The sequence below is a fragment of the Aspergillus eucalypticola genome, assembly GCF_003184535.1.
Source record: "Aspergillus eucalypticola CBS 122712 chromosome Unknown BO83scaffold_13, whole genome shotgun sequence".
NCBI classification, from domain to species: Eukaryota; Fungi; Ascomycota; class Eurotiomycetes; order Eurotiales; family Aspergillaceae; genus Aspergillus; species Aspergillus eucalypticola.
Window position 1 is genome coordinate 239,972 of NW_020290287.1, and position 24,006 is coordinate 263,977.

A 24,006-nucleotide genomic window follows, 5' to 3' on the forward strand; every position below is an offset into this window, starting at 1 on the left:
TTCACAGGGAATAATCTCTTGTCATATGCCTAGAGTATGGCTATCGCGGCATGCAAAGGGTCTCAGAGGCATGGCCTTGGTAACTATAAGCGGGTCAAGGATGTTTGCCAAGACGCAGAAAAAATCTGATAGTGAGGAGTCAGAAGCGATTGGTTAACTGGAGTCATGGGTATGGATCTGATAAATCATACCCGGTCAAAAAGTGGGTGCCCCATCGGGCGGATGGTTGAAGTTTGGGTTGATAGTCGGCTGTAACGATACAGTCACCGTACTCCGGATACTACAACGTCTTGCCAAGAGACACGCCAAGACCTGGCATTACCACGAATTTCCTATGGGCAATGCTCCTTTGACCACCACGTAACAGACTTATGCTCAGCTCTTGTCACAAGGTGCGATCTACTCAGACATAGGTAGGAGATCGGATGAGGATGTGTCATTTCACGCCATCATTATTATGCGACTACAACGCTGACGAGAATTCCTACTTCGGTACCAAGACCAAGACGGTGGATATGGTCGAAACATGGCTATAGTGCAGAGTTTAGTGGAAAAGTCAGCTAGATTGATTACTTAGGTTCATGTGGGACCCCGATGTTAAAGATTATACCTTCATCGTTGGGAGCACTTAGGTCTTGGGGAGAGCCATTTGGAGGGACGCCAGAGCACCCATGGAAGAAATCTTTCCCACCGATGCTATTCACACTAAATAACGGTAAAATCACTTGACTAGTGCCCTGTTCTTTAATCTTGAGGCGCCAGTGCGGTTATACCAGTGGTTGAATTGACCTGCACCATGGAATCGTACAATCACTCGACCCATGGCCGAACAAGACAGGACGGCTGCAACCACACACGATGTCCCGAACCTATCTATACTTAGCTGATTCACCTCTGCAACACTCCTCAGTGTTCCAGAACAACGATGATGTCCATCGGACCAAAGCAGATTCAAGTTATCTTTCGAGGATCGTCAGGCACAGTGGACGTAAAATTACCACTCGTTTGATACAAGTATTGTTGATTGATAAGATGACCCGTAGAACTCGGTTGCGCCATGCAATCCTAGCGTACTCGCTAATTAAGCTTTAGGTTAGGCTCGCAAACTAATTCCTTTCTTTCTCATAACCTTCCCTCGGGATATCAGCGGCGGGCCGGTGGGACCGCCATACGGGGGAGTTCTCTAGTGACTTGCATCTCCTCTTCCTATGGGTCATGGGGCCATTAGATGAATAGGAGGCTGGGAGGGATCGGTTGCTTAACTCGGACAAGGGTGGATACTGGGTGCGAATTCCAACGGGCGAACCAGGCGTGGGATTGACAACCACATATCTTCACTGTAATAAGGGTTCCTCCCAGATAAACTCTAGGGACTGATGCAAGATTTGCTGGTTTACCCAAGCTTAATCAATTGTGACATACCATGGTCACATGTCCAGTACTTGTGCGGTCATGTTGCCCAACGGACAACCTGTGCTTCGAGCCAGTTTTTCATGATTGATAGGAGCTGTCTGAACCCAATACGTGCAACCTATAACCCAACCATGAACAGGACGTCATGCCAAGCGGCAAAACTATCACAATCATACAATGCGTACATAATTGCCGCAGGAACGCGGACAGGTTACCCTGAAACGTGTATACTTTGCGACAACAAACCTGGAACAACCGCACCAAACGTGGGGTGGACTCCCAATATGGTAATAATTTGATGCCAAGACAGACCGTGTCATTCCGCCATCTCGCTTAGGACCACCCGGGGCTCGGATACAGCGCCCGTGGGAGATAGATCAACTCCCATTTCTAAAAGGAACCTACCAAGTCATGAGTCAAAGCCGGGGATGACCGACGGCCCGTACGTTGCTGCATTATTGCCAAGCACGGCCTTCCAGCTGGTGGCACCTTGTTGGTGGGGTCAAGTACAAGTGGCCAAGAATTTCTTGTCAGTCATATGGCCGCTGCTTGGCCTGTGGATCTTATCTGATGAAGCTTCGGCGATATTAGTCTTGGCAGCCCACATGGCCAGTGGGCTCCGTCGTCGGCGGCTACAGATACGGGCTCTTATGAACGGGGAAGAATTACTTTGACGAGAATTAAGCATACGTATACTTAGTTGGATCGTTATTTCCGACTTATCAATCTCTTGCGTCTTGGCACGTCCAACCATATGGGTCAATGGTTCGTGGGCGCAATTTGGCGGACCAGTAAATGGGGTATGATACAACGCTTCCCACCATCGGCTGCTCCGGAATTTTGCACAAGGCATGACTGGAGAAGAAAACTCTGCTAGAGGAACGCCTCTTTCTAGAGACTTCAGTTGGCTGGGCTCGGATGTATTTGCAATCTAGCGATTAGAATGGGTCCCATTAGGCACCGTATGACAATAGAAGGCAAAAGTCTGGCCAGACATATATACCGGGCAATGGGCTTCCTCGACTTGGTCAGACAGACTTTGAGCTCATCCGTGTCAACATGCGTTCCCACGCTGCCATCTTGCTTGGACTGAGCTGGGCCGTGAGCCCGGTCCTCGCCGGTCAGGGCTTGACAATGTCGGCTCCCAATCTGGCTGATTATTGCTTCTACGCTATATATTCGTCTCTCGGCTCATACACATTCGAAGGGGCAACCTCGACATCATCGAGCTCCGGCACGACAGAGTATGGGTCTTCCAGCCAGTATTCCTCCACCAACTCCTCCAGCAGCTCCTCCAGTAGCTCCTCCAGTAGCTCCTCCAGTAGCTCTGGACATGGCTCATCCAGCAGCTCAAGCTCACACCGTCGCCGAGCCATGCGAGAGAAGCGTGGTCATCATGGTGCCAGTTCAACGGGAGGTTGTACAAGTACCGTGGGAGTCATGTCCCTGTATGCCAGTGCAAAGGCGTGGTGCACTGAGGAACAACTCAGTTCCGCAATCCCATCCTACTGGGAGAGTCTTTGTGAACAAAGCAGTGTGTCCCTGATTAGCCTGACCGAGATCGAAGCCAATGCCACCGACGCCTATATTGCCTCCTTGCCTGTTATCGACCCGGAAACTAATAGTACTACTACGACCGGAACCATTGAATCACCTGTCCTTCTGAGTCATTCCTACTACAAGCGGGCTTACAAGTCTTACGTGGGTCAACTGCTTGACTATTCCTATCACTATTCTACTAACATGAGCTCAGGTCACTCACGACTATGCATTGATCAAAGACAAACGCTATGGATGGGGTCTCATGGGATACTGGGGCGGTGTCCTGGCCCTTGGAATAATAGTGAAGGCCTGGAAGTTTGTCCGTTCTAGTATGAGACTTTCTAATTCTGGTGACGCCGAGAAAAACAGTGCAGTCCCTCAAAGCAAGGCATTCGCACCAGTCGCTGCAGTTGCACACTTTATGCGCACATACTTTGTGATTCCTGCCAGCTTCGCTCCCTACCTGTCGAACCACCAACAGCTTTTCCTGTTTCACACCATTCCCAAACGACTGGACACCTTGATCGTCTTTGGTTTCTGGGCCGTCGCTATCATTCTGTCTTGCGTCAACTACGAGAGTTTCACGGGTAACATCAGGTGCGTTATCAGTCTACTCAGGGCTAGTTCGCTTTAACTAACGGCTCAACTTCAAGCACGCCGAGTCTGTACGAGCAAAATTGGCAATATTCCTCCGACCGCACTGGTGTTTTGTCCTACGCCTGCCTGCCCTTCCTTTGGCTCTTTGCTGGGCGCAACAATATTTTCCTCTGGGCGACCGATTTCAACGTGCAGTCTTTCAACATCTTCCACCGTCACACGGCCTGGGTGTGTACCCTTCTGGCTATTGTTCACTCATTCGCCTACACTGTGGTCTTCCAGGTTTATGGTTAGCCCCCTTATCACAACCAGTTCCTACTATTTACATACCGTTGACAACATATGCTACATACAGATGGCAGATACCACAGCGCGCTGAAGCAGAACTACTTCTACATGGGTATTGTGGTATGTTATAGCTATTCTGATAATACGTGGTGCCCAACAATTCTAATCATTTTCTAGGCTACCGTTGTTATGGCAGTTATACTCTTCCAGTCTGGTACTTGGCTTCGTCAGAGATTCTACGAGACTTTCTTGATCATCCACGTCCTCTTGGCCATTCTGACCATCTACGCCTTGTTCCGGTATGCTCTCCTTAACAACGCAATCCACATCACCACCTCTAACTGTAAGACTGCAGCCACACCAGCTTCGACGGGACCGTCTACAACGGCTACCTCTGGCCCATGGTTGCCATTTGGGGCTTCGATCGTGCCGTCCGCTATGCACGCATGCTCTACTGCAACCTCCACGTCAAGTTCGGAAAGGGATTCATCTCGACGACCTCCTCCACGGTCAGCTATAGTCCTGAAAGCGACCTGATCCGCGTCGAGATATACCCTGCCTCTCAAACCCTGAAGCCTGCCCCTGGCCAACACTACTACCTCTACCAACCCGTCACTCTCCGCGGTTGGGAAAACCACCCCTTCACTCTGGGTTGTTACGAGAACGCAACTTCGAAGGAGGAGTCTTCGAAGCTTATCTTCTACATCCGTCCCTATGACGGCTGGACGAGACGTCTGCGTGACCAATGCCAGAAGGCCGGCTCTGAAATTCGCCCTAAGCTCCTCCTGGAGGGCCCATACGGACACCAGGCTCCTCTTCACACTTTCGACACAGTCCTCATGATCATGGGTGGAACTGGTATTGCCTGCGCGGTGCCTTACATCCTGGACCACATCTCGCGCGTCGAGGCCGGCAAGACCAACACCACTCGTATCCAGCTCATCTGGACAGGCCGCCAAAAGAAGATATTCGACGAAGTCTGCTGCAGAGATCTGTCCGCAGCTTTCGAGCACAGCGACATTACCACCACTCTCTTCTGCACTGACAGGTCGGCGGCCGGAAACGTAATTGACTCCGGCGTAACGACTCCGACGAAGGAGAAGGAGGCTGTTGCGGATGCTATGGCTCTCCAGGACAGGTCCAGCGGGTCGATTCGCTCCGTCGAGGACCTCAACGTCGAGCATCGCTACGGCCGGCCTGCTATTCGCGCCAGTGTAATGACTGCTGTGCGTGAGGCAGAGGCTAGCTCGGCCCGGTTGGCTGTTATTACCTGTGGTCCGGCCGTGATGGCGGATGAGTGCAGGTCTTCGGTGTACGAGGCCATGAAGGGTGGATTCCAGGACATTGAGTACTTCGAGGAGGCATTCGGCTGGTAAAGTGGGTTTGGGAATGAGGATGATGCAATATGATTGGAAGGGGTTTGCGGCATGGATTGATTGTTTTTGCCAACGAGTATATGTAATGTGGAACTATGCAGGTTTTACTGCACAGTAATGAAAATTTACTTAATATTGATATCTACAATTGTTATTTATCTCATTCCCTCTTTATTCGCCGATAGTCTATACTTGATCTCTTGCGTGAAAGATACAACGGCATTGTCCTGACTACAATTAGCTCATTAATCTACCCTTTAGATTGTACCCAGAGCTGTACCACGCCCAGGCAACAACAAACATATAAAGTCCTCACCGGTAATTTCCCACCCGGCCAAACTCCGGCCCCATCGCCCGTTGATACCAAAATCCGGCCCTTCGGGTTAAACTGCCGACCCAGGCTGCTTTGAGCGGGAGGAACCACGGCCGGTGGATCCCGTCGCGTGGAACCTTCGCAAGCTCGTACCCGAAACAAGCTAAGATGGCCCCATCCTTGCAGTGATCAATCTGTGTGTGGGTAGAGGGGCTCTCGCAAGCTTGTACTGGATATTGCCCCCCCCCCCCCCCCCCCAACACCCTTGGGCATGGATGGAATAGGGTTGTAGGGCCTCGGAGCTCGGTAAGGTCTCAGCGCTTGGCGAAGCAATTGATCTAGGAAGTTTGTTTTTGGTCTCCGGGCTTGGCTGGGCTGAGGCTAAGAATCTGGGTGAGGGGTTGGCGCCGGCTGGCCAGGCTCGGCTGGAATTCGAGCTGAGATTTTCCGGCGGAATGCGCGCCAGGCGCCTGGGCCGTTTCACTGCCATGGCGTAGGGCGGCATTTAATTCGATTTCTCGTGATATCCATAATGGCCGAATAAAGTTATAGTGAATGAGGCACTGCACAAATGGGCGGCAGCGTTTCCTGCTACTCGAGGCAGCCCAAGTGTGACTTCTAGTTCCGAGCTTGGGGGATGACATCCAAGCTACCGGTGTTAGTCTTCGCTTCTTCCAACAAAATGGTAGATCCAGACTCTGCCAAAACGTTGTTTTTCCCTCCACTATGGTACTAGGCTCTCAGTCAGTAAGCCTACACAGTATGAAGTTCTTAGTCGCCACCAACAGGTGGCCAACCCTCATCAGATAATGAGTTTTGTATAGAATGTTACTTTCACTTGAGGTTGTGGCAGCTTATTTACTCCAACCTATGTGAGCTGCCTCTAACACAACTAGTACCTGTACGATATATATATATATATATATTCCGTGCTACGGGTAGAAAAATCTCGAAACATTAGGTTCCATCCATAAAGACAAGGCGTTACCTGGCAAAGCATCCCGATACCGAGGTGCAATATCGACGAAAATAAGGAACCAAGTTGAAATTAGGAAATACTCAATGCACTATGTCCAATAGAATTTACGTTTGTGAATATAGGTCTCGAAATTTTCAATACCCCTCATAAACAGGGGATTGGGACAAGCAGGTCATGATGCAGCAAGGTGGGTACTTCAATAGTATGTAGCTCATATATATATATACTCCTGACGCAGGTATTCATTTTACATGAATATGAATGAAGATATGTTATAAGGGATAGTGACGTGACAGCAGAAGCAGTATTGCAAGATAAGCGATACTGAAAAATCTACTATCACATCAAACTGATCTCCTTTGCCCAATTCTTCGACAATATGACCTCCAGCAAAGTCGTTTCGAGATACCAGATAAAGCGTACGTGGGGCACCCACACGTGACAGGGTTTAAAATTAGAGCGCAAGTGTCAAACCGGAGCTAGAAAAACATTTCGGACTTATACCAAATGAGCTTTTATCACGTGCAAAGACATTATACTATCAAGCTAGAACCACACATAACATCTACTATTTTGAAATTTTTGGGAATAATCACCTTGCTTTCTTATTGCCTCGTCCAGAGGTTATACAGTATCAATATTATTGAATCATGGTGTCAGGAATCCTCTGAATCTCTCTCAACTATTTTTCCAGCTCTATTTTGACACTGCCATTCTAATTTCTGCCCCCTTGCGTGTGAGTGTCCCGCATACGGGCCTAAGAATGAAGCACTTTTAGTTCCCTATATATATATATATCCTGATATGGGTGGAATAGGTCGCGGGATTGATCAGTGACACGTCATTGGTATCCCTGGGGCCCATTTGGCCCGAAGAGATCATTGATGACATGTACAGGGCACCCACCTCAGTGGCCTGGTTGGACGACTGCGTAAAAGTTTACGTCATTGTGAGTTCGATTCCCTTATCCCATTATGCTGGTTGTCCTGCCTAGCAGACATTCTCTACAAAGCTGTCTGTCATCTCCACACAATGGATGCTACAAGGGCAGGTTTATTCCTATATATTCTGAAAGAAATATAGGGAGCAGAACAAATTGTTGGTCCAAGAAACGGTATATATCATTTTAAAAAGTGGTAGTTGGACTACGCCGTTTTCCTTAACGCTCCCCTCCACCCCTCTGTCTTCACTGCATCAATGCTCCTAGACAGCTTCCATTTCTGGACCTCAATGCTGGCGAGATTTAGAAAGAATCTTGTTCTAGCCGTTGGCAACTCGGCAAGAGTACTCTGGATGTGCTATGTTCGAAGATGAAGCAACAAGTTAAGTAATCAATCAGTCATATATGAAGTACCAGCCTTTGGTGGCCTAAGAGTAGATTACAGTCTATGAGAACCTAATGACACATATGCAGATAATTTGGGGGGTAGATTCTGCTACGAGGTAGGCCCATCAGCCAAGCCGCAGGAAGATTATCTACAAACCGTACCAGAAACATAGGAAATTACTACAAAGAATGTTCACACCTAGCCACACTATTCTCCGACCGCTCCGTCACATCCTCAACAGACCCATTCCTCGGATCAACGTATTCGCACCTTACGCTCCACTGATCTGTTCTCTGAATGACCAGAGTTGAATCCCTCCTACCCAATGACTGACCCGGAGATGTGACAGCAAACGCTGCAGCAGAAGTGCCCAAGCCCTCGATCTCATCCTCCATGTACCGTGACCTAGTGGCTGATTCTTTAACACCTTTGCTCATACTCGTCATCGCGTACGCATTGCCATAAGAGTTGCTATTGCTGCCTTCACCAATGCGCTTATGTAAAGATACGTTGAGCATGCCGCTGTCAAAGGCATCGAGGAACGGTTTCAGGCACGGGATACAGGCTGTCATGATGCTGACGCAGAGGACGCATTCTGTTGTGATGGTTGTTGCAAACGCGGCGTCGTTCATGTCCGTGAAGGAAGAGGACTGGGAGTGGCGCATGAGGATGAGGCGAATAACTGTGGTCATGATAACGCTGGCAGTCTCTCGTTAGGTTTATATTTGCAATAAGTTCTAGAATACACCTACAAGATGCGGATGAAAAATGCAACCACAACGGTGACTTTCTTCCCGGAGACGACCTGGACTGGTTTCACGATGTACATAGGTAGGATGCAGATGACGAGTTCTGTTATTATGTCGATAGGGGAGATTCCTGTCCAGAAGGCGAACTGCATTCGTACCTGTCAGTGTCGTTGCATGGAATGGAAATATATGAATATCCTGATAGCATATGGGCGTGCGCGAGTTTTGAGATGATAGGCGAGGAGGATCTGCCAACTCACACTATCTACGCAATGGCCTTCGCTAAGATCCCAAGGATTAGGCACTCCGCATTGTAGTGCCAGAGTGAAAAGGACTGGCACAGTCCAAATACCGACCAGAATTGACGTCCAGAATGAAATCCGCTTATGCCACTTGTTAACAGCCAACCTGTTCAAGAGTAGCAGTACTGAGGTCTTTGCTAAGCTAAGAGCAAGAATGTATAGAATTTCCGATGAATAGAGAACCTGACAGACAAACAGACATTGTGATATTAACAAACCTGTGTTATCAGAGACTGGCTAAAACCCACCTTCTCTAGTGTTTGGACTTCCGTGTCACTGAGGCTCAATTCTCGCTTGCCTAACCCATTCCTCGTTCCAGCAAGAATGACAGCACATTGTGCAACAGCGAAGATCTACTATCGTGATGGAACCGCATTAATGAATCAATACACCAATCGTCTCGAAAAGCTGGCGCGGTAAACATACCAGTGCAAGCGATATAGTCCCATCGTCCCATTCTAGTGAGCGAAGCATGTGAAGCCGAAAGGCCAGTCGTATCAAAACAGCCAGTATCATCATCACCATCAAGTATATAGTGGCAATGGCTATTTCGTCGACATGATCGGGCGCATGTTTCGTCGCCGGGTAGATTGCGCGTATGCCAATATTAGGGATGCGAAGAGGGTGGTAGATATGCGAGAGCTGTGGAAGCATGTTCGGCATTGACGTAGAAGCAGGAATGTAGACATAAAAGGAGAGGTACCAGCATAGACTGTGCGCTCATGGTGGTTTAACACAGGGAGCACGAACGGCTGCGGCAGTAAGTATGGAGAACTATGTACACGCGCACCCCCCAGACCACAGCCGAGCCAATTAGTAGACTTGACTCGAGCTGGGAAGTCTCATTATCAGCACATGTTTTAGTTGAATGGCATAACCTCGGACAAGCCCGGCCACCTAAATAATCCATCTTCTGTCGGAGTGCACACAGGAGCTGAGACGGGGTCTGAAGCTACTTCCCCGATCGAATGAGCAGGCCCATAGTGCGCTCTAGGCGCGTATCACTATCAGACACTATCTTTGATCCCTGTTTAGCTTGACCACCATACCATTAGACCAGGACTAATCCGTGACGCATGACGTACCGTCGTGTACGTAGGCGAGCGCGCATGTTGCTGGGGAAATTACAGGCTGCTATCCAGGATTCCCAAGCTGAAAGGCAAAACCAGTCTACAGCAAGGTCCCCTAAAGAGCTACTTGCCTCTGCTCCGCGGTAATATTCGGCCCTCTCTTGAAATAGGATGGGTAGCTTATGCTAATGCGTCAAGGTTGCCAATCGGTCAAGGGTGGGGGTGAGAACACAAGTTGTAGGAACGGGCTAAAAACATAGCATTAATGGGTGATCGATGACGGGGGAGTGTTACCCCTTGTTCCCGACGGGGAGATTGATCAGTGTTGAATTCGCAGTGTCCGTTTGCCTGCCAAAGACGAGTGTTAACCGTGTAGTATCGTTGTGCATGACATGAAAACCACGCGCGGAACAGGAGACAGGCTCAAGCGACGTTCAGGGATTGGATATGGACACTTCGAAAGGAAGCATTTCAGCAGCCACGAGCTAACCAGCTATGCGAAACTGGCATTTCCCCGGAAGACGGCTGTGAGTGAGTCGAGGATGAAAGGATTCCATCCTCGCTTCCTCGGCCTAAATTGATTAGTTAATCCCGACTAATAACTCGCGATACAGCTAGGACCTCAAGTGTCTGGTCCCAGCTCGTAGTCTCCAACTTAGGGGATATTGTTTCTGGCGTAGTATACCGGCGTGTTTTGCGTAGAATGAGCGCGTGCCAAGACGGAACAGGAGCGAAAGGGCCAGCCGTTCGCCCACTCCGAAGGACGATCCTATCATGCTTAGAGCGAAACTAGTAGATGGCTAAGCAAATGAGCTTAGCATCCTTATCCTATCTCATTAGTTAGACAAGCTTCATTTGCGCCACGTCAGCGGGATCGTGGGATTCATATGACTGGCCAGTTCCGCGGCGGGGACAACAAACGGTCCGTACCCTAAAGCGCGTGCTAAATTAACTGTGGCGCTACAATATCAATAATAAATTGGGCTTCCTATCAGTAACAATAGTGGCCAATAAGATTGTCTCAAATTTCCAGATCATATTTGATCAACAAAGCCTATCAGTGCGGTGATTTTTCTTCCTACTGCCCTTTTTCCGGATGTCCTTTCTCCGGCTGCGCCGTTCTCTAGAGGATTTCCGATATAGTATGGCGAATACTCTCTCGATCGGCCTCGGAGATATGAATCTTGAATACTCTCTCTAGCGCTAGCACGCGCTGCTCATCCGACGCAAATTTCTCTAGCTCCTTGGATGTCGCTCCCAGGCGCTCTTTCAGCGTGTCGTTGAACAGGGTCACATCGCCCACAATCTTGTCACCATCTTCGTTGAGTAACATCCGCACGCAGACAACATGATAAGTGAACCAGCTTTCCCGGCTGGTACTCATGTAGTAGTTGATCATAGTGAAGTCCTCTGGAAGGAACTCCATCTCGGTGAAGCAGTAAGCCGGAATCCAATGACTGTCCCCGTTTCGAAATTCGTACTGCCACAGAGATTGGCTGGTGCTAGTGTGTTGGGCGATAGGTCCGTAGACTAGCCGGCCCGACTGTTCACCAACGTTGTGGAACTCGTAACCCTGGACCAGTGGGAGGGGCTGGTGTGGCCCATTGGAGCCAAATCCAACGTCTACAAGGTACTTTTGTTCATCGATAGTTACGATGTTGACCATGTGATTCCTTCATTATAGCTAGTCAGCACTTCATGTTTGAGCTTTACCCCCAAAGAGACGGGAAAATTACCATCCATCATACTTGGGCCCTCTCCAATTCTTCGAGGCAGACATGGGCTGCGCAGCTTCGTTGACTCGCCCCCCTACGGCGGTCACATCGTATCCCAGGCTTCGTAGGACGGTGCCAAACAAGAGACTGTTCTCCATGCAATAGCCCCCACGACGAGACTTAGAATCAACGATTTTCTCAAACACCTGATAAGGATCAATGGAAATACTCCGATGAACAGCATAGTGGAGGTTCAGGTTTTCGAAAGGGACAGCTGCTAGTTGGTATCGTTGCAGCACCTTCAGCAAAGCTAATGCAGAATGGCCATTGAGGATCGCTACATCTTGCATTGGAAGAGCTTCTCGATAATTTTCGGGGAGCCCGATCCGGTCGAAGTAGCGTCTGAGCTGTTCCAAGGGATATGTGGGACGCGCTGCCCAATCAACCATGCCGCCCATTTCGGGTAACTAGAAGTTGCAAATTCGGACTGAGTGGCTGAGGGAGGTGGAAATTGACAGTAGAATCCTAGATTCAAAATGCGAGTGAAAAACGCCAACTTTGAGAAGGCCCATGGATTACTGGGAGAGTAAGCTAAATAAGCCCGGCGTGATATGGTGATTGATTACATTAAATTGCTTTTGTTGAACAGCGGGGTCATGAGACTCAGGCGTTGTTTGCCATCCAGTAGATACTTCCACACAGCAGCGCGGGCGATGGCAGTCTGGGACCTTACTGTGGCACTTAGGACATAGAGCTTACTCTTTTCGGGATAGGGTGAAGCTAAGGGCAAGTCGCTATGGGCTGGAGCGATACGCTAGCAATTAGTGCATGCACTATGGATTAGTGCTGACATGATAATGACCCAGTCATCGCATCAAGATTAACTGTCAGTCATGGCGTCGCAGCTTGACCTCGACGAATCAGCCACACATCCTATTTCAATATAAAATATTATCTGGGCATCTGAGGTTTACCCCAAAGCTTGTCTGGGTCAGCCGTGGCCGTCTTCACTTTGACTCCTGTCCGACGACCTAGTGCTCGGGCAGTCATCTAGACAAGGGGCTCGCAGTAGCGCAAACAGCGCTGCAGATGGAACTAGGTCTAGAAGTTTTCCATGAGCGTATCTGAGAATTAATTAGTGTCATTTTAGATCCCCGAAGCTAATATGCAGTCAAAGCCGGTTCATTGACGGACTCACAGACGGCCTAATATCCTACGGCCAACTATCATATGAGGTCCAATGCCTACCTCAGGGGGCACAAGTGTTAATTTACTTCGGAAGGTCGGAGGCAAACAATCTTATATGAGCATGGAAGACGACCTGCCTATTCAAGAAATCCCCGTGTGGATATTTCATGGATAGACCTAATTATCGTGCAGCAAACCTGCAACACCTGCAGTATCGGTCGGTCGCTCGGTCTTAATAGCATTCCCCATAGTTGTACACCAATATTTCTTTCCTTCTTTTCTCTCCCTGTCATTCTTTGCTTTCTGTCTTGCCTGATTGATTTCCATATTGATGTCCAGTCAAGCAACATAATGTCTTTCAAACATGGAGATATGGCAATCCAGGAGCTGGGCTCCCGGCAATTCAAGGATCGTGATGATGCAGACATGGCAAAATTTGGCAGGAAACAGCGTTTCGAGGTGAGCCTTCATTCAGTGTCTCTACGTCGCAACTAATGTAAGCAGAGAAACTTCGGGTTCCTGTCGATGCTAGGCTTCACGACCACGATGATGTGTACTTGGGAGGCGGTCCTTACGTGAGTGTCAACATCTCCACTGTCGAATGTCAGGCAGCTGAACAATAGTACAGCGCTAATCCAGCAGCCATGATTGACGGAGGACCAGCAACCCTCGTCTACGGGTTTATCTTCTGCTGGATTGGAGCTTTGTTAACAGCAGCTTCTCTTGCCGAAATGGCCTCGATGTACCAGCCCCTTTAGACGGTCTTTGAAAAGAACAACACTAAGACATTTGTCACACAGGGCTCCCACGTCGGCAGGTCAATATCACTGGGTGTCAATCCTCGCCCCTAAAGGCCAGGCTGTCTTCCTCAGCTGGGTAACTGGATGGTTGGACATGATCGGATGGTGGGCCAACACTGCGTCGGGTGTGTATTTCGCTGCCACCGTCCTGCAGGGCCTTCTGGTGTTGAACTATGACGGATACGACTTTCAACGTTGGCATGGAACCCTGCTCATGTTCGCGGCGCTGGTGATTTGCTTTTTGGTCAACTCCTTCGGGGCAAGGCTCCTACCTAAGATCGAAGGTCTAATTCTCATTCTCCATACCGCCGGCTTCCTAGCTATCCTGATCCCCTTGGTTTATCTGGCTCCGCACAAGAACGCCGAATTCGTCTTTGCAAACTTTACCAATACCTCGGGATGGAAGAATTCTGGCCTTACCTGGCTGATTGGGCTGATGGGGACGAATCTTCCATTTATTGGTACGCTCACACTCCTCACGCGGACTCAATCGATCTTACTGACTCGGTAATCCAGGATATGATGGCCCTTGTCACATGTGTATGTCCTCGAACACACCCCAACTACATCTCCACTCATATCTAACACCTCTGCAGCGGAAGAGGTAGTGAACGCCTCGGTTATAGTCCCCTGGTGCATGATCGCGACCATCATGCTAAACGGTGTTCTCGGTTTCGCCATGGTCCTAGCCTTCCTCTTCTGCGTTGGCGACCTTGACGCCGCCCTCGACAGCGCAACAGGATACGACTTCATCGAAGTACTCTTCAACGCCACAAAATCCCATGCCGGAACATCTGTAATGAGCGCCATCGTGATTGCGCTAACTATCTGTGCCTCGTTCGGGTTCCTGGCCTCCTCATCACGTCTTACCTGGGCACTAGCGAAGGACAAGGGAATTCCATTCGCTGATTTCCTATCTCATGTACGGATCCACCTCCGGATTCTCCACAAGCACCCATCAATACTAACATAGTCCAAAATAGATAAACACCAGGACATCCGGCTCCGCCCTCCCTCTCCGCGCCATCGCCCTCTGCGCCATAATCACAGCCATCACCTGCCTCATCAACATCGGCTCGAGCGCGGCCTTCAACGCCATGATCTCCCTAACCACAGCAGGACTCTTCTCTTCATACGAAATTGCGATCGTACTAATCCTCATCAAGAAGCTCAAGAACGAGCCTCTCCAGTACGGCCCATGGAAGATGGGAAGGCTCTGGGGAATCTCGATCAATATCGGTTCGATCTGTTTCTTGACCATCACTATATTCTTCTCGTTCTTCCCCGAGGAGCTGCCGGTCACGCCAACAAATATGAACTGGTCGATTGTGGTATTTATGGGAGAGTTTCTGCTGGGCTTGGGGTGGTATTTGGTGAGGGGTAGGAAGATTTATCACGGGCCGGTTATGGACATGCCGGTTGCTGTTGGGGAAAGTGCAGTGGTGGGTGGGGATTGTGTGGATGAGGAGTAATTCTTCTTATTATAGGTCCGTTAGGGTTTTGAATGGCATTGAGGGGATATATACCGATTTAATGTGCGAGTGTGTAGTGTATTCATCATGGTCTGTACAGCGGTCTACGTGCAGCAGTAGCGCCAGAAGCTAAAGAGAAAAGTATTCTTTGTGTCCCCCGTAATAGGTACTTGTAAATATCTACTGAAAGTACTGGCAACATGTATATCACGAGACTATATTAATGTATTATATTGTAGATAGAACTGCAAGCCATTATTCTATTATATCCATTTTGGTATCGACTCCTCCGCAACAGTCACTTCAACCAACTTGCTTATCCCGTTACGACCGTACCGTCCTAACTCAACATCACCCAGAATGTGCCGTCTGTCCTCGACATCATCACCCACTGCTACACGGTAGCTTCGCGAGATGTGATAATCGCCCCAGGTGTTCTGCCTTGTCCTCCTACTATCTGCCTCGCGTTGCGACCGTGATCGACTGCTGTTAACTAGCAGTCGTACAGAGTCCAGCACTAAAGTCCGAATACAAGGAATCGATGCCGTGGTGATGACCAAGTAGCATTCTAGCAATGCCCAGATTGTCAAGCGGTTCGTTGCGGCCGATTCATCGTCAATGATGGAGAGGGAGGGGAGATTAATGATCCGCATGATCGATCCCACCATGGCACTGAAAATTCGGTTAGAGTTGTGTTGGGTTGAACAATGGATATAATACATACATGAGCCCCAGGCTCATCAGGATGATGAGGATTGTCTTTGTCCGTCGTTTGAGGTTCAAATTCCACAAGGTGTATGCCGGGAATGTTGCGAGGTAAAGGTCGGTCGCTGTATTAATAGCTGCAACTTGCATTATTAGTGCCGTTTAATGGACTAATATTGATATGGACGCTTACTGCACTGCACGTAGCTATATATGATCAGAATATTTGGATTCCAGCATTTGCTCTTCACACTAACATCCCAGATAGCGCGAATATCAGCGCACCGGGCCAGGATTGTCACCGGACTGACGTAATTGGCGATGAGTTGAAGGGCGAATATGAGCCAGAGTAAATGACCAGTGAGATATTTGTGCCGGAAAATGGGCATTAAATATAACACAAAAGCGACCCTTCCTGTGCCCGTGCTGACAATGGTAACGCATTGAAACACCGTGTAGAGCTTTGTAGTCAATATGCGGTCCAATCGATCGAGTTCGTAATCATGTCGTCCATATCCGTGAGAAATTGCTATGGTGATAAGGATGGAAGACGCAATAGCCAAAGCCTGCTATTGTAAGCGGAGTTGTATGATTGTTGCAGGTGGTTCCATACATAAGCAAAGATCATGGTTGCATCGTCCCAAGAAAGGTTGCGAACTCGATGCTTTGCAATGAGCCTCAACAGCATGATGAGGGTTGCTACACCCGTTGCTGCCCAAGTGAGGCCCAGAATGCCAGGGCCAGCATTGTAGGATGCAGACTCCATGTGTAATAGCCTAGCCTGTAGGCTTTCTGGCACACCCGGTGCAAGCTTGCATGATGCGAGAGGAAAAGGTAGCGCGTGAGACGGGGACGGTGTTTCTTTTTATTGCGAAGGTGCCGGCGATGGTTTCAGGATTCGTGGATCTACCGTTCGGAGCTCCTCCATGTGGAAGCTAAACAACGCCAAGTATAGGTCTCATGTATGATCGGCGAACTGGAGTAGTATCTTTAGCTAGGGGTAGTTTGACATACAGGTCCGCTGATTCTCTGCATGGATCATCGTTTTCGATGAAAGAACGTTGGTACACCGGTGGTATGTTGCAGGCCGTTTGGGTCTCCTTTTCTGCATCCAGGCCAGGTATTACGTGAAAGCCAGAAAGCTGGATGAACCAGTGGGGAGGTGTTGCTTCGACTGCAGTTTCATGTCCGTTTGAGATTGTTTTAAAATTCAACTTAAGCTTCAAGTCGCTTTCAAAAATTAGCCGCCAGGAAGTCGACTTCAGGGTCCGACACCGATTTCTGCCTATAACCAAGGAACCGTGCCAGCCAGTGACTATAGCGCCGGACCAAACCACTTCCAATCCATATACGTAGAGCAAAAACAGCGTTCACGTTGTGGAAGGGGTTTGTTCAGGGAGGGCGGAATCGGCACCATGGTTTCAGTTGATCCATAAAATAAACTCTGGGCAAATCCCGCCATACCCGCCCGTGCAAAGTTTAGGTTGATCAGCACCCAGTATGCAAGTTCCTCGCCATTGTATTTCTTTGAACAGCCAGCAGCAATAGTAAATCTCTTCGGAGTAGCAGGGACCGATAACGCAACCATCTGGGTTAGCGCTTTTTGTGGTCGCCAGACGGAAATAACCCATGCGGAAAGCGGTTGGCCGGTACTAGGGTGGAATGTGGCATAACAGTCACGCCAATCGTTGCCCCAATTACGCCTGCCTATTCGAGGCTCTTATCATCCTTGGGGGTTCTAAGAGCTACTTGGCATATCCACCTTACATGACGCCACACTATATTATGTTGATATCGACGGTGGAATCCCCCGATCGAAGGTTCAGGCATGCACAGGCATACGTGAAAATAATCACCTTATTGGCGTTCTGCAGCAGCCAGCAATATTTTCCGAGAAATAACAGCAAGCGGTACTATTTCGCTGGGTGCACTTTGCATCATGGGGATTTTTTAAGAAGGCGGTTAGAATTGCGAGTAAGAAACGGACAATTCCTCACACAGCGGTGACTAGGATCAACAATGGCTTTAGTTAATGATATCTTCGACTTCTACAGAAGCTTTTAACTTTGAAAAAAAAAATCAACAATATCCCATGCAGAGAAAACAATGTTGCGATCCGAAGTAAGTGTTTACACCGGTCCGTTTGTAGTATGAAAAATATCCAACGCATCTTGCAGGTGCTGCTCCACATCTAGCTCCCAGATCCAGCGCATGCGCATGTTCAGATTCTCGCGAATCTTGTCAACGTCATCCCACACACCCTCCTTTTGGCACTCATAAAGCATGCCAGCATCCCGACTAGTGCGCACAAGTTGCTGAGTGCGAGGTCTCCGTACGGCATCATACGCCATGAATGCCCGCTTCAAATGGCTCTTCTCACGGACTTCACCCAAGAGACGAGATAGAACAAAGACGTCTTCCACTGCCATACCGGCTCCGGCACCCTGATGCGGTGTACTCGCATGGGCTGCATCTCCCACAAGACAGATGCGACCATCCCGATGATAGGTACTAGCGGGCGCATGGTCAAACATGGCCCATATATCTGCATTTCGCATCAATGACAAAATGGCTCGGACATCTGGTCCCCAACTCTCAAAGTCCTGCAGCATCTGTTTCTTGTTTCCTGGTAACACCCACTGTGACCCATGCTCCCAGATACCATTTACCTTTGTTCGGAAGGCCACGACATTCATTGTCTTTCCGTGCTCAATCGGGAACGTTAACAGATGGCCGCCATATCCCCAGTAGAAATGGTTATTGCGTGCCGTGTACTCTCCTAGAGCGGCAACTGCTTCATCCATCGAGATCAGACCTCGATAAGCATATTTACCCGTGAAGACAGCATTGGCTGCCTCCTCTCCTTCAAACAGAATTTGCCGCACTCGAGACTTGATTCCATCACACCCCAGAACGGCATCGACAGAAACGGAAGTCCCATCTGCAAAGTGCACGGTGACTCCGTCTGTTCCCTCATCGATCGATACCAGTCTTTTGCCGAAAGTCACGTACCCCCCTTCAGGTGGAAGTAGTGCTGTCATAGCCTCGAGAAACCGTGCGCGATGAACACTGCTCCTTGCAACTGGCGCATGCACCTCGTGCAGGTATTCGCCTGCTTTCAGACTGTTCGACGGTGGTCCTTTTCCATCCATTCCCATTCGGTAACTGGACCAAAGCTTCTTATCGAAGGCGCCTGTATCTGGCTGAAATGTCGCATGTCGATTGTATGCTGCTGCTAGCTCAGCGTCAATGAACTCCATGGCACGAATAGAATTTGACCCAAAGGCGATCCCCGCCCCAATTTCAGAGAACTCCGGGGTGGCTTCATAGAGGTGTGGTACGATATTCTGACGGGAGGTGTGCTTCAGCAGCGCGAGGAGGAGGGTGACACCTGCGATACCGCCACCGATAATGGCGATTCGGAGAGGTTTGTCATTGTTGGACACGGTCATGTTTGGATGGGTTCTGGTTGCATGCAGAATGCTGGGCAGATCTTCACAGGCGATCCGGTTTGTGCGCTACGTTGGCATACGCAGGGACAAGTGTTTGACATGACAGAACGGCAACGCGGGCTAGAAGAAGGGGTAAGCTGCTTCCGGATGGCTACTATCTAGCCCTCGGGAGCTGAGGGTACTTTGGTGGTCAGAACTCCTAGTGTTTACGCTAGGATGTGGTAGTGAGCTTGCTAAGCACACCGGGTCGGGCTCCCCCGTTCCCCCGCCGTCCCCCAAGCCTGCCAAGGGTGCCCCAAAGCTTATTGAGATGATCTATGATATTTCCTACAGAGTGTCGCAAAGACGTTGCTAAAAGATTGATCCGAAATCCCAGGAGTAATGATAGTCTATTCGAACTCACAAGCGATTATATTTTGTCAAGCGGGGTACGCGTACCGGTGACCCTGACTCGTCGCGAGACCAGGAGAGGAATTAGCGATGCCGCTAAGAGTTATCCTAGCAGGGAACTGCATCAGCGGCGTACGTATATATCAGCCTATCATCCTCCGCGACGATGAGAACACTGCAGCCACGGTCGGCCATGCATTTAGGACGAAATGAGACCAAGTGACAGGAAATGCTAACATCATCGTCGATTGATAAGCAATACCCACTGTCTATTCTTCAAAGTAATCTTCCGACTTATGAAATTTCGGAGCGAATGTTCCTTTGGTGTATAACCTCAAATAAGAAATGCTTGGGGCCAAGGCTCATGAAAAGAGCTGGCAAGGGTTGAGCGGCCGATCGGGCCACTAGATGTAGGCTAAGTCTCGAAGCCACATTGACTGGCCGACTCCACCTGTTGATTAATCTCAGTGACGATCTCAATATCCCCAACAGCCTTTTGGATTAAGTCTGAGCGACTACTTCCTGACCGATGTCTTGTCCGACTCTCTCCCGAGGTAACACGATTTGACAGCTTTGACAGCTCGTACGGCAGTCGCACGTAACTGGGGTAGGATGATGAGCCATCCTCTGGGCGACTAAAAGATTTTCCACTACCCCGCAAGTTTCTGTCCCTGACTAGGCGCACAATTGGCATCAAGCTGGGCAGGCAGGATACCACCACCCCGAGGCTGCTCTCGATCGCAGTCCAAAGGTGGGAGTACGTATCTGACCCTACCGAACCGAATTCAATTAGTAAATCTCGCAACGAGTGACAAGCAATAGAAATCATACAAGTGATATTCGAATCACTGATTGCAATCAGGTTTTCGAGACGGACAATTGAGATGGCGCAGACACTAGCAAACATGATGGTCAGACCGTTGAGTTTCTGGAAGACTGCGCTACAGACAACGTACATGACACCCAGAGTAAATATAATAGACAAACCGATCTTCCTAGGCCAGGGGATTTGGAGCTTCCAGATCTCACGTGTAGGCAAAACCAACAAAAGGACATCGGTGCACAAGTTGGTCGCAGCTAGTGTGATCACAAAAGGGACAAAATCTATGCAGTGCCCCGTAGTGGTCTTCTTCTGCCACTCGTGATGTATTGGGATACATTGGAAGATGGCGGCTGTTTGAAATGCAACGTACCACGCAGCCAAAAACAACATGACCGCGCGGCAAGCAAATATCATGGAAGGCACTGGAAAAATGCGCTGGTAGAATAAGACGATAGACAGCTTAATGACCGGAAGGCATGTATCCCAGAAGAGCTGCATCACATAGAGGTTCTATCCCCCAGGATTTGTGGTCAGCATCAGTTCTATCCCTCCATTCTTTCGGGAAATAAATGCAAATACCAAGGAGTATTCCTGAACAGTAGCAGCGGAAAGCGTATCGACATGTTCCCCAACGCCGGCGTGAAGACCTTCAATTCTCTGTTAGCGAGCATGTCTTGAAAGTTTTTGACTAGGAGGACCAATCACTCTGGAAGAGAAGTGCATTAACTGCAAGAGCCAAAGCCTTTGATCACATTAGCGTATCTTCGCAGGAAGGAACGAGCGAATATCTTACCAGAGCGACAATACTCAGGTAGTCTTCTAAGAACAGTGTCAGGCCTTGTAATCTGCGTGCCCAGACTCTCAGAAAAACTGCTGAAATTGACATTACAACGAGAATGCTGTTGATGATGACAATCTCTAGCTGTCTGGTGTTGTACGTGCCCGTCAAGGTCAGCCCCATCGTGTGCTTGGCATGGCAGAACTTTTCACTCTTTGTCTCTGTCAGACATTGCTAGATGAAATATTTATAACTAACTAAGGCTATATTATATTCAAGGAGGGTGTTAAGGAATGCCTCATAAAAAAAACCCTGGTCACTCTGAGACGCCATCGTAGGACGGAGATGCTGGCGGATGCAGGCATTCGGGACAACCCCGGTCTAGTCCAGCAATCAGGATGGCCTAGAACTTAGCATGTCCCACAAAAAGGGCGCCGTTCGTTCCACAGGATCTAGCATATAGTGAGCACATTACCCCCTGACAAATTGCCGTCGGAAGTTTTGCTTTTCCCAAACTCTCTTGCGCGTTCGCGGTCGCAATCCCTGTTGTCAATAACAATATCTTCCACACCTGTGCCGAGAGCTCAGAAAACCGATTATGCCTACATATGACTCATCTAATGCTTTGGATACCAAGGATCATGCGGCGTTTAAATCCTTCGACCTATCAAGTGACGGCCTACGGACAAAAGACGGCATCATCTTAGTTCCTCAACCATCCCAGGATCCTGAAGACCCATTGGCATGTTGTCTATCTCCTTCCATCATTAATCCGGTCCCCATTTAATACTGACTGTTCACCAGAATTGGGCCAGAGGAAGGAAGCTAGGAAACCTGACTATTCTCTGCTTGGCAGGGTTCGCGGGGACCGCATTAGATCTCGCTAACCAACTTGCTATGAAGGACCAGGCAAAGAATTGGAACAAGGAACTTACAGACATCACGTACACTATATCTGCCTCAATTGCAGGTATTGCCTATGGGCCATTGATGATTAATCCCGTGGCGCAGGCCCTTGGTCGCACTGCCATCATATTCTGGTGCCTTGTGTTTGCCATGGCCTGTGCGATTTGGTCTGCTTGCATGACAAGTAAAGGAGACTATGAGCGTTTCGTTGCATCGCGTCTCTTTGACGGCATTTTTGGTTCAATTCCATCTATCGTTGGCGTGGGAGCGGTCTATGACATGTTCTTTCTGCACGAGCGTGGCAAGGTATATGCCATCTTTCATGTCTCCTTTCTGTTTGGTACTGTTGCGGGCCCGACCTTTGGGGGATTCATCGTCCAACATACCGATTGGCCGTGGGTGTTTTGGTGGATCGTCATCGCACAGGGAGTCGTTCTGATTCTTGGTAGGTGTATAGCCCTGAAGTGAATAATAGGTGGGCATCTATCTTATTACATTGTAGTGTTCCTTTTCCTGGAGGAGACCAGCTACTCTCGTGACGGGAAGACATTATCCGCCGTCAAGCCTCAGAACTTCTGGGCTAATCGGATGGCGACCCTGCTTCCTCATAAGACGGGGATATCCCGCGCAGAACTGGTAGGCCTGATCTCTTCCCCCTATCAAACAATTTTTGACTCAAGATGCAGGGTCGCATCGCTCGCCTACCTTTCCGCATCGGTCTCTCACCCGTTGGCCTTCTTATTGGTATCTTCCAATTAGCATCATTCGGCTGGTTCGTCGCAACGCACAGCCTGTTGACTGTGTGGCTGGAGAAACCCGTCTCTGTCGGCGGGTGGGGATTCAGTCCTCAACGGAACGCCCTCTGTACGTCTTCCTCTTCCTCTCGATTACACGAAAGGCTAACCCCCAAAGTCATCTTCTCCCTTTGGGTCGGACTCCTGACAGCCGAACTATGGGGCTACCTCTGCAATGACCGCATCACTCTCTGGATCTGCCGCACACGCGAAAAGGGTGTATGGAAGCCCGAGTGTCGGCTACATGCCCTCTGGATCCCATCGCTCATAGTTCTTCCCATCGGCCTCGGCATCGTCGGCTCCGCTCTACAATACCATCTACACTACATGGTCCTCGCCTTAGGTGCCTATCTCATCACCTTTGCTTCGATGAGCTCTGTTCCCGTCGCTGTAACCTATATGATCGAATGCGTCGCTTCACAGCCCACTGAGGTGGGTGCGTTCATGGGCGCGTATCGTCTCACTCTGGGGTTGGTTGTGCCGTTCTTCATCAACCAGTGGGTTGCCCGGGTGGGCTTTGGTTGGGTATATGGAATGATGGCCTTCTTTTCCATTTTTGCATTTGGGTTCGTGGTTGTATTGATGTTGTTTGGTGCTAACTTGAGGGAGCGGGCGTTGGCCGAGTTCGCTCCTAGTGAGATTGGGGCCAAGGTTATATATATCAGTCATGAGGACGGACTATAGAATGTTAGTAGCTGGAGGTATATGAATCACTCTTGGTTCACCCAATAGTGGATGTTTAGAAGTGAGGATGCCCAATAAGACAAATGTAAGAGGTGTCAAAATCCTTGACACTGTTTATTACAGTTCATATCCTTACTTTATCTCAACTGGGGTGATGGACATGGGGTCGTCCAGCACGCCCTAACGGAGGTTTCCGTCAGCACTAAGTTCAATCAAGCTGGGTATGGCCCCTGCACTCTGCATTCAAAAATTATCTCTTTAGAATCAAGCACATGAATATCCAAGTCACAGTACTATCTTGAAGAGCATGCGCGGACAAGACACCGTGGCCATATCGGCATA

At 49.2% G+C, this 24,006-nt stretch overlaps 8 protein-coding genes across 8 annotated transcripts; 3 read left to right on the plus strand and 5 right to left on the minus strand.

The window, feature by feature from the left end:
• Positions 1-2,472: 2,472 nt before the first annotated feature.
• Positions 2,473-5,216, plus strand: BO83DRAFT_445751 (ferric reductase family protein; the record flags this gene model as incomplete). Its single annotated transcript, XM_025536570.1, has 6 exons — positions 2,473-3,114; positions 3,167-3,552; positions 3,609-3,841; positions 3,908-3,960; positions 4,018-4,139; positions 4,196-5,216. The coding sequence occupies 6 exons, from the start codon at positions 2,473-2,475 to the stop codon at positions 5,214-5,216; spliced, it is 2,457 nt and encodes an 818-aa protein (XP_025387809.1).
• Positions 5,217-8,015: 2,799 nt separating this feature from the next.
• BO83DRAFT_445753 (uncharacterized protein) lies at positions 8,016-9,541 on the minus strand (the record flags this gene model as incomplete). Its single annotated transcript, XM_025536571.1, has 5 exons — positions 8,016-8,535; positions 8,589-8,743; positions 8,846-9,070; positions 9,136-9,240; positions 9,314-9,541. The coding sequence occupies 5 exons, from the start codon at positions 9,539-9,541 to the stop codon at positions 8,016-8,018; spliced, it is 1,233 nt and encodes a 410-aa protein (XP_025387810.1).
• A 1,408-nt stretch (positions 9,542-10,949) lies between these two features.
• On the minus strand, positions 10,950-12,240 carry BO83DRAFT_408406 (arylamine N-acetyltransferase family protein). Its single transcript, XM_025534041.1, has 2 exons — positions 11,694-12,240; positions 10,950-11,630 (listed from the first exon to the last, which is right to left on the minus strand). Exons 1-2 carry the CDS (start codon positions 12,128-12,130, stop codon positions 11,081-11,083), a joined length of 987 nt encoding a protein of 328 aa, XP_025387811.1. The 5' UTR covers positions 12,131-12,240; the 3' UTR covers positions 10,950-11,080.
• Positions 12,241-13,211: 971 nt separating this feature from the next.
• On the plus strand, positions 13,212-15,132 carry BO83DRAFT_417381 (amino acid permease; the record flags this gene model as incomplete). The annotated part of the gene is made up of 7 exons (XM_025534752.1): positions 13,212-13,319; positions 13,365-13,435; positions 13,489-13,602; positions 13,661-14,121; positions 14,177-14,200; positions 14,257-14,582; positions 14,644-15,132. The coding sequence occupies 7 exons, from the start codon at positions 13,212-13,214 to the stop codon at positions 15,130-15,132; spliced, it is 1,593 nt and encodes a 530-aa protein (XP_025387812.1).
• A 263-nt stretch (positions 15,133-15,395) lies between these two features.
• BO83DRAFT_445758 (uncharacterized protein) lies at positions 15,396-16,653 on the minus strand (the record flags this gene model as incomplete). The annotated part of the gene is made up of 4 exons (XM_025536572.1): positions 16,451-16,653; positions 16,031-16,403; positions 15,857-15,974; positions 15,396-15,804 (listed from the first exon to the last, which is right to left on the minus strand). Exons 1-4 carry the CDS (start codon positions 16,601-16,603, stop codon positions 15,396-15,398), a joined length of 1,053 nt encoding a protein of 350 aa, XP_025387813.1. The 5' UTR covers positions 16,604-16,653.
• Positions 16,654-17,966: 1,313 nt separating this feature from the next.
• On the minus strand, positions 17,967-19,289 carry BO83DRAFT_445760 (salicylate 1-hydroxylase-like protein; the record flags this gene model as incomplete). The annotated part of the gene is made up of 1 exon (XM_025536573.1): positions 17,967-19,289. One exon carries the CDS (start codon positions 19,287-19,289, stop codon positions 17,967-17,969), a length of 1,323 nt encoding a protein of 440 aa, XP_025387814.1.
• An 805-nt stretch (positions 19,290-20,094) lies between these two features.
• Positions 20,095-21,463, minus strand: BO83DRAFT_399038 (uncharacterized protein; the record flags this gene model as incomplete). Its single annotated transcript, XM_025533294.1, has 5 exons — positions 20,095-20,450; positions 20,511-21,012; positions 21,082-21,149; positions 21,208-21,244; positions 21,296-21,463. The coding sequence occupies 5 exons, from the start codon at positions 21,461-21,463 to the stop codon at positions 20,095-20,097; spliced, it is 1,131 nt and encodes a 376-aa protein (XP_025387815.1).
• A 351-nt stretch (positions 21,464-21,814) lies between these two features.
• BO83DRAFT_361373 (polyamine transporter) lies at positions 21,815-23,664 on the plus strand (the record flags this gene model as incomplete). The annotated part of the gene is made up of 5 exons (XM_025529451.1): positions 21,815-22,022; positions 22,085-22,631; positions 22,689-22,822; positions 22,873-23,050; positions 23,099-23,664. Exons 1-5 carry the CDS (start codon positions 21,879-21,881, stop codon positions 23,662-23,664), a joined length of 1,569 nt encoding a protein of 522 aa, XP_025387816.1. The 5' UTR covers positions 21,815-21,878.
• Between the last annotated feature and the right edge of the window lie 342 nt (positions 23,665-24,006).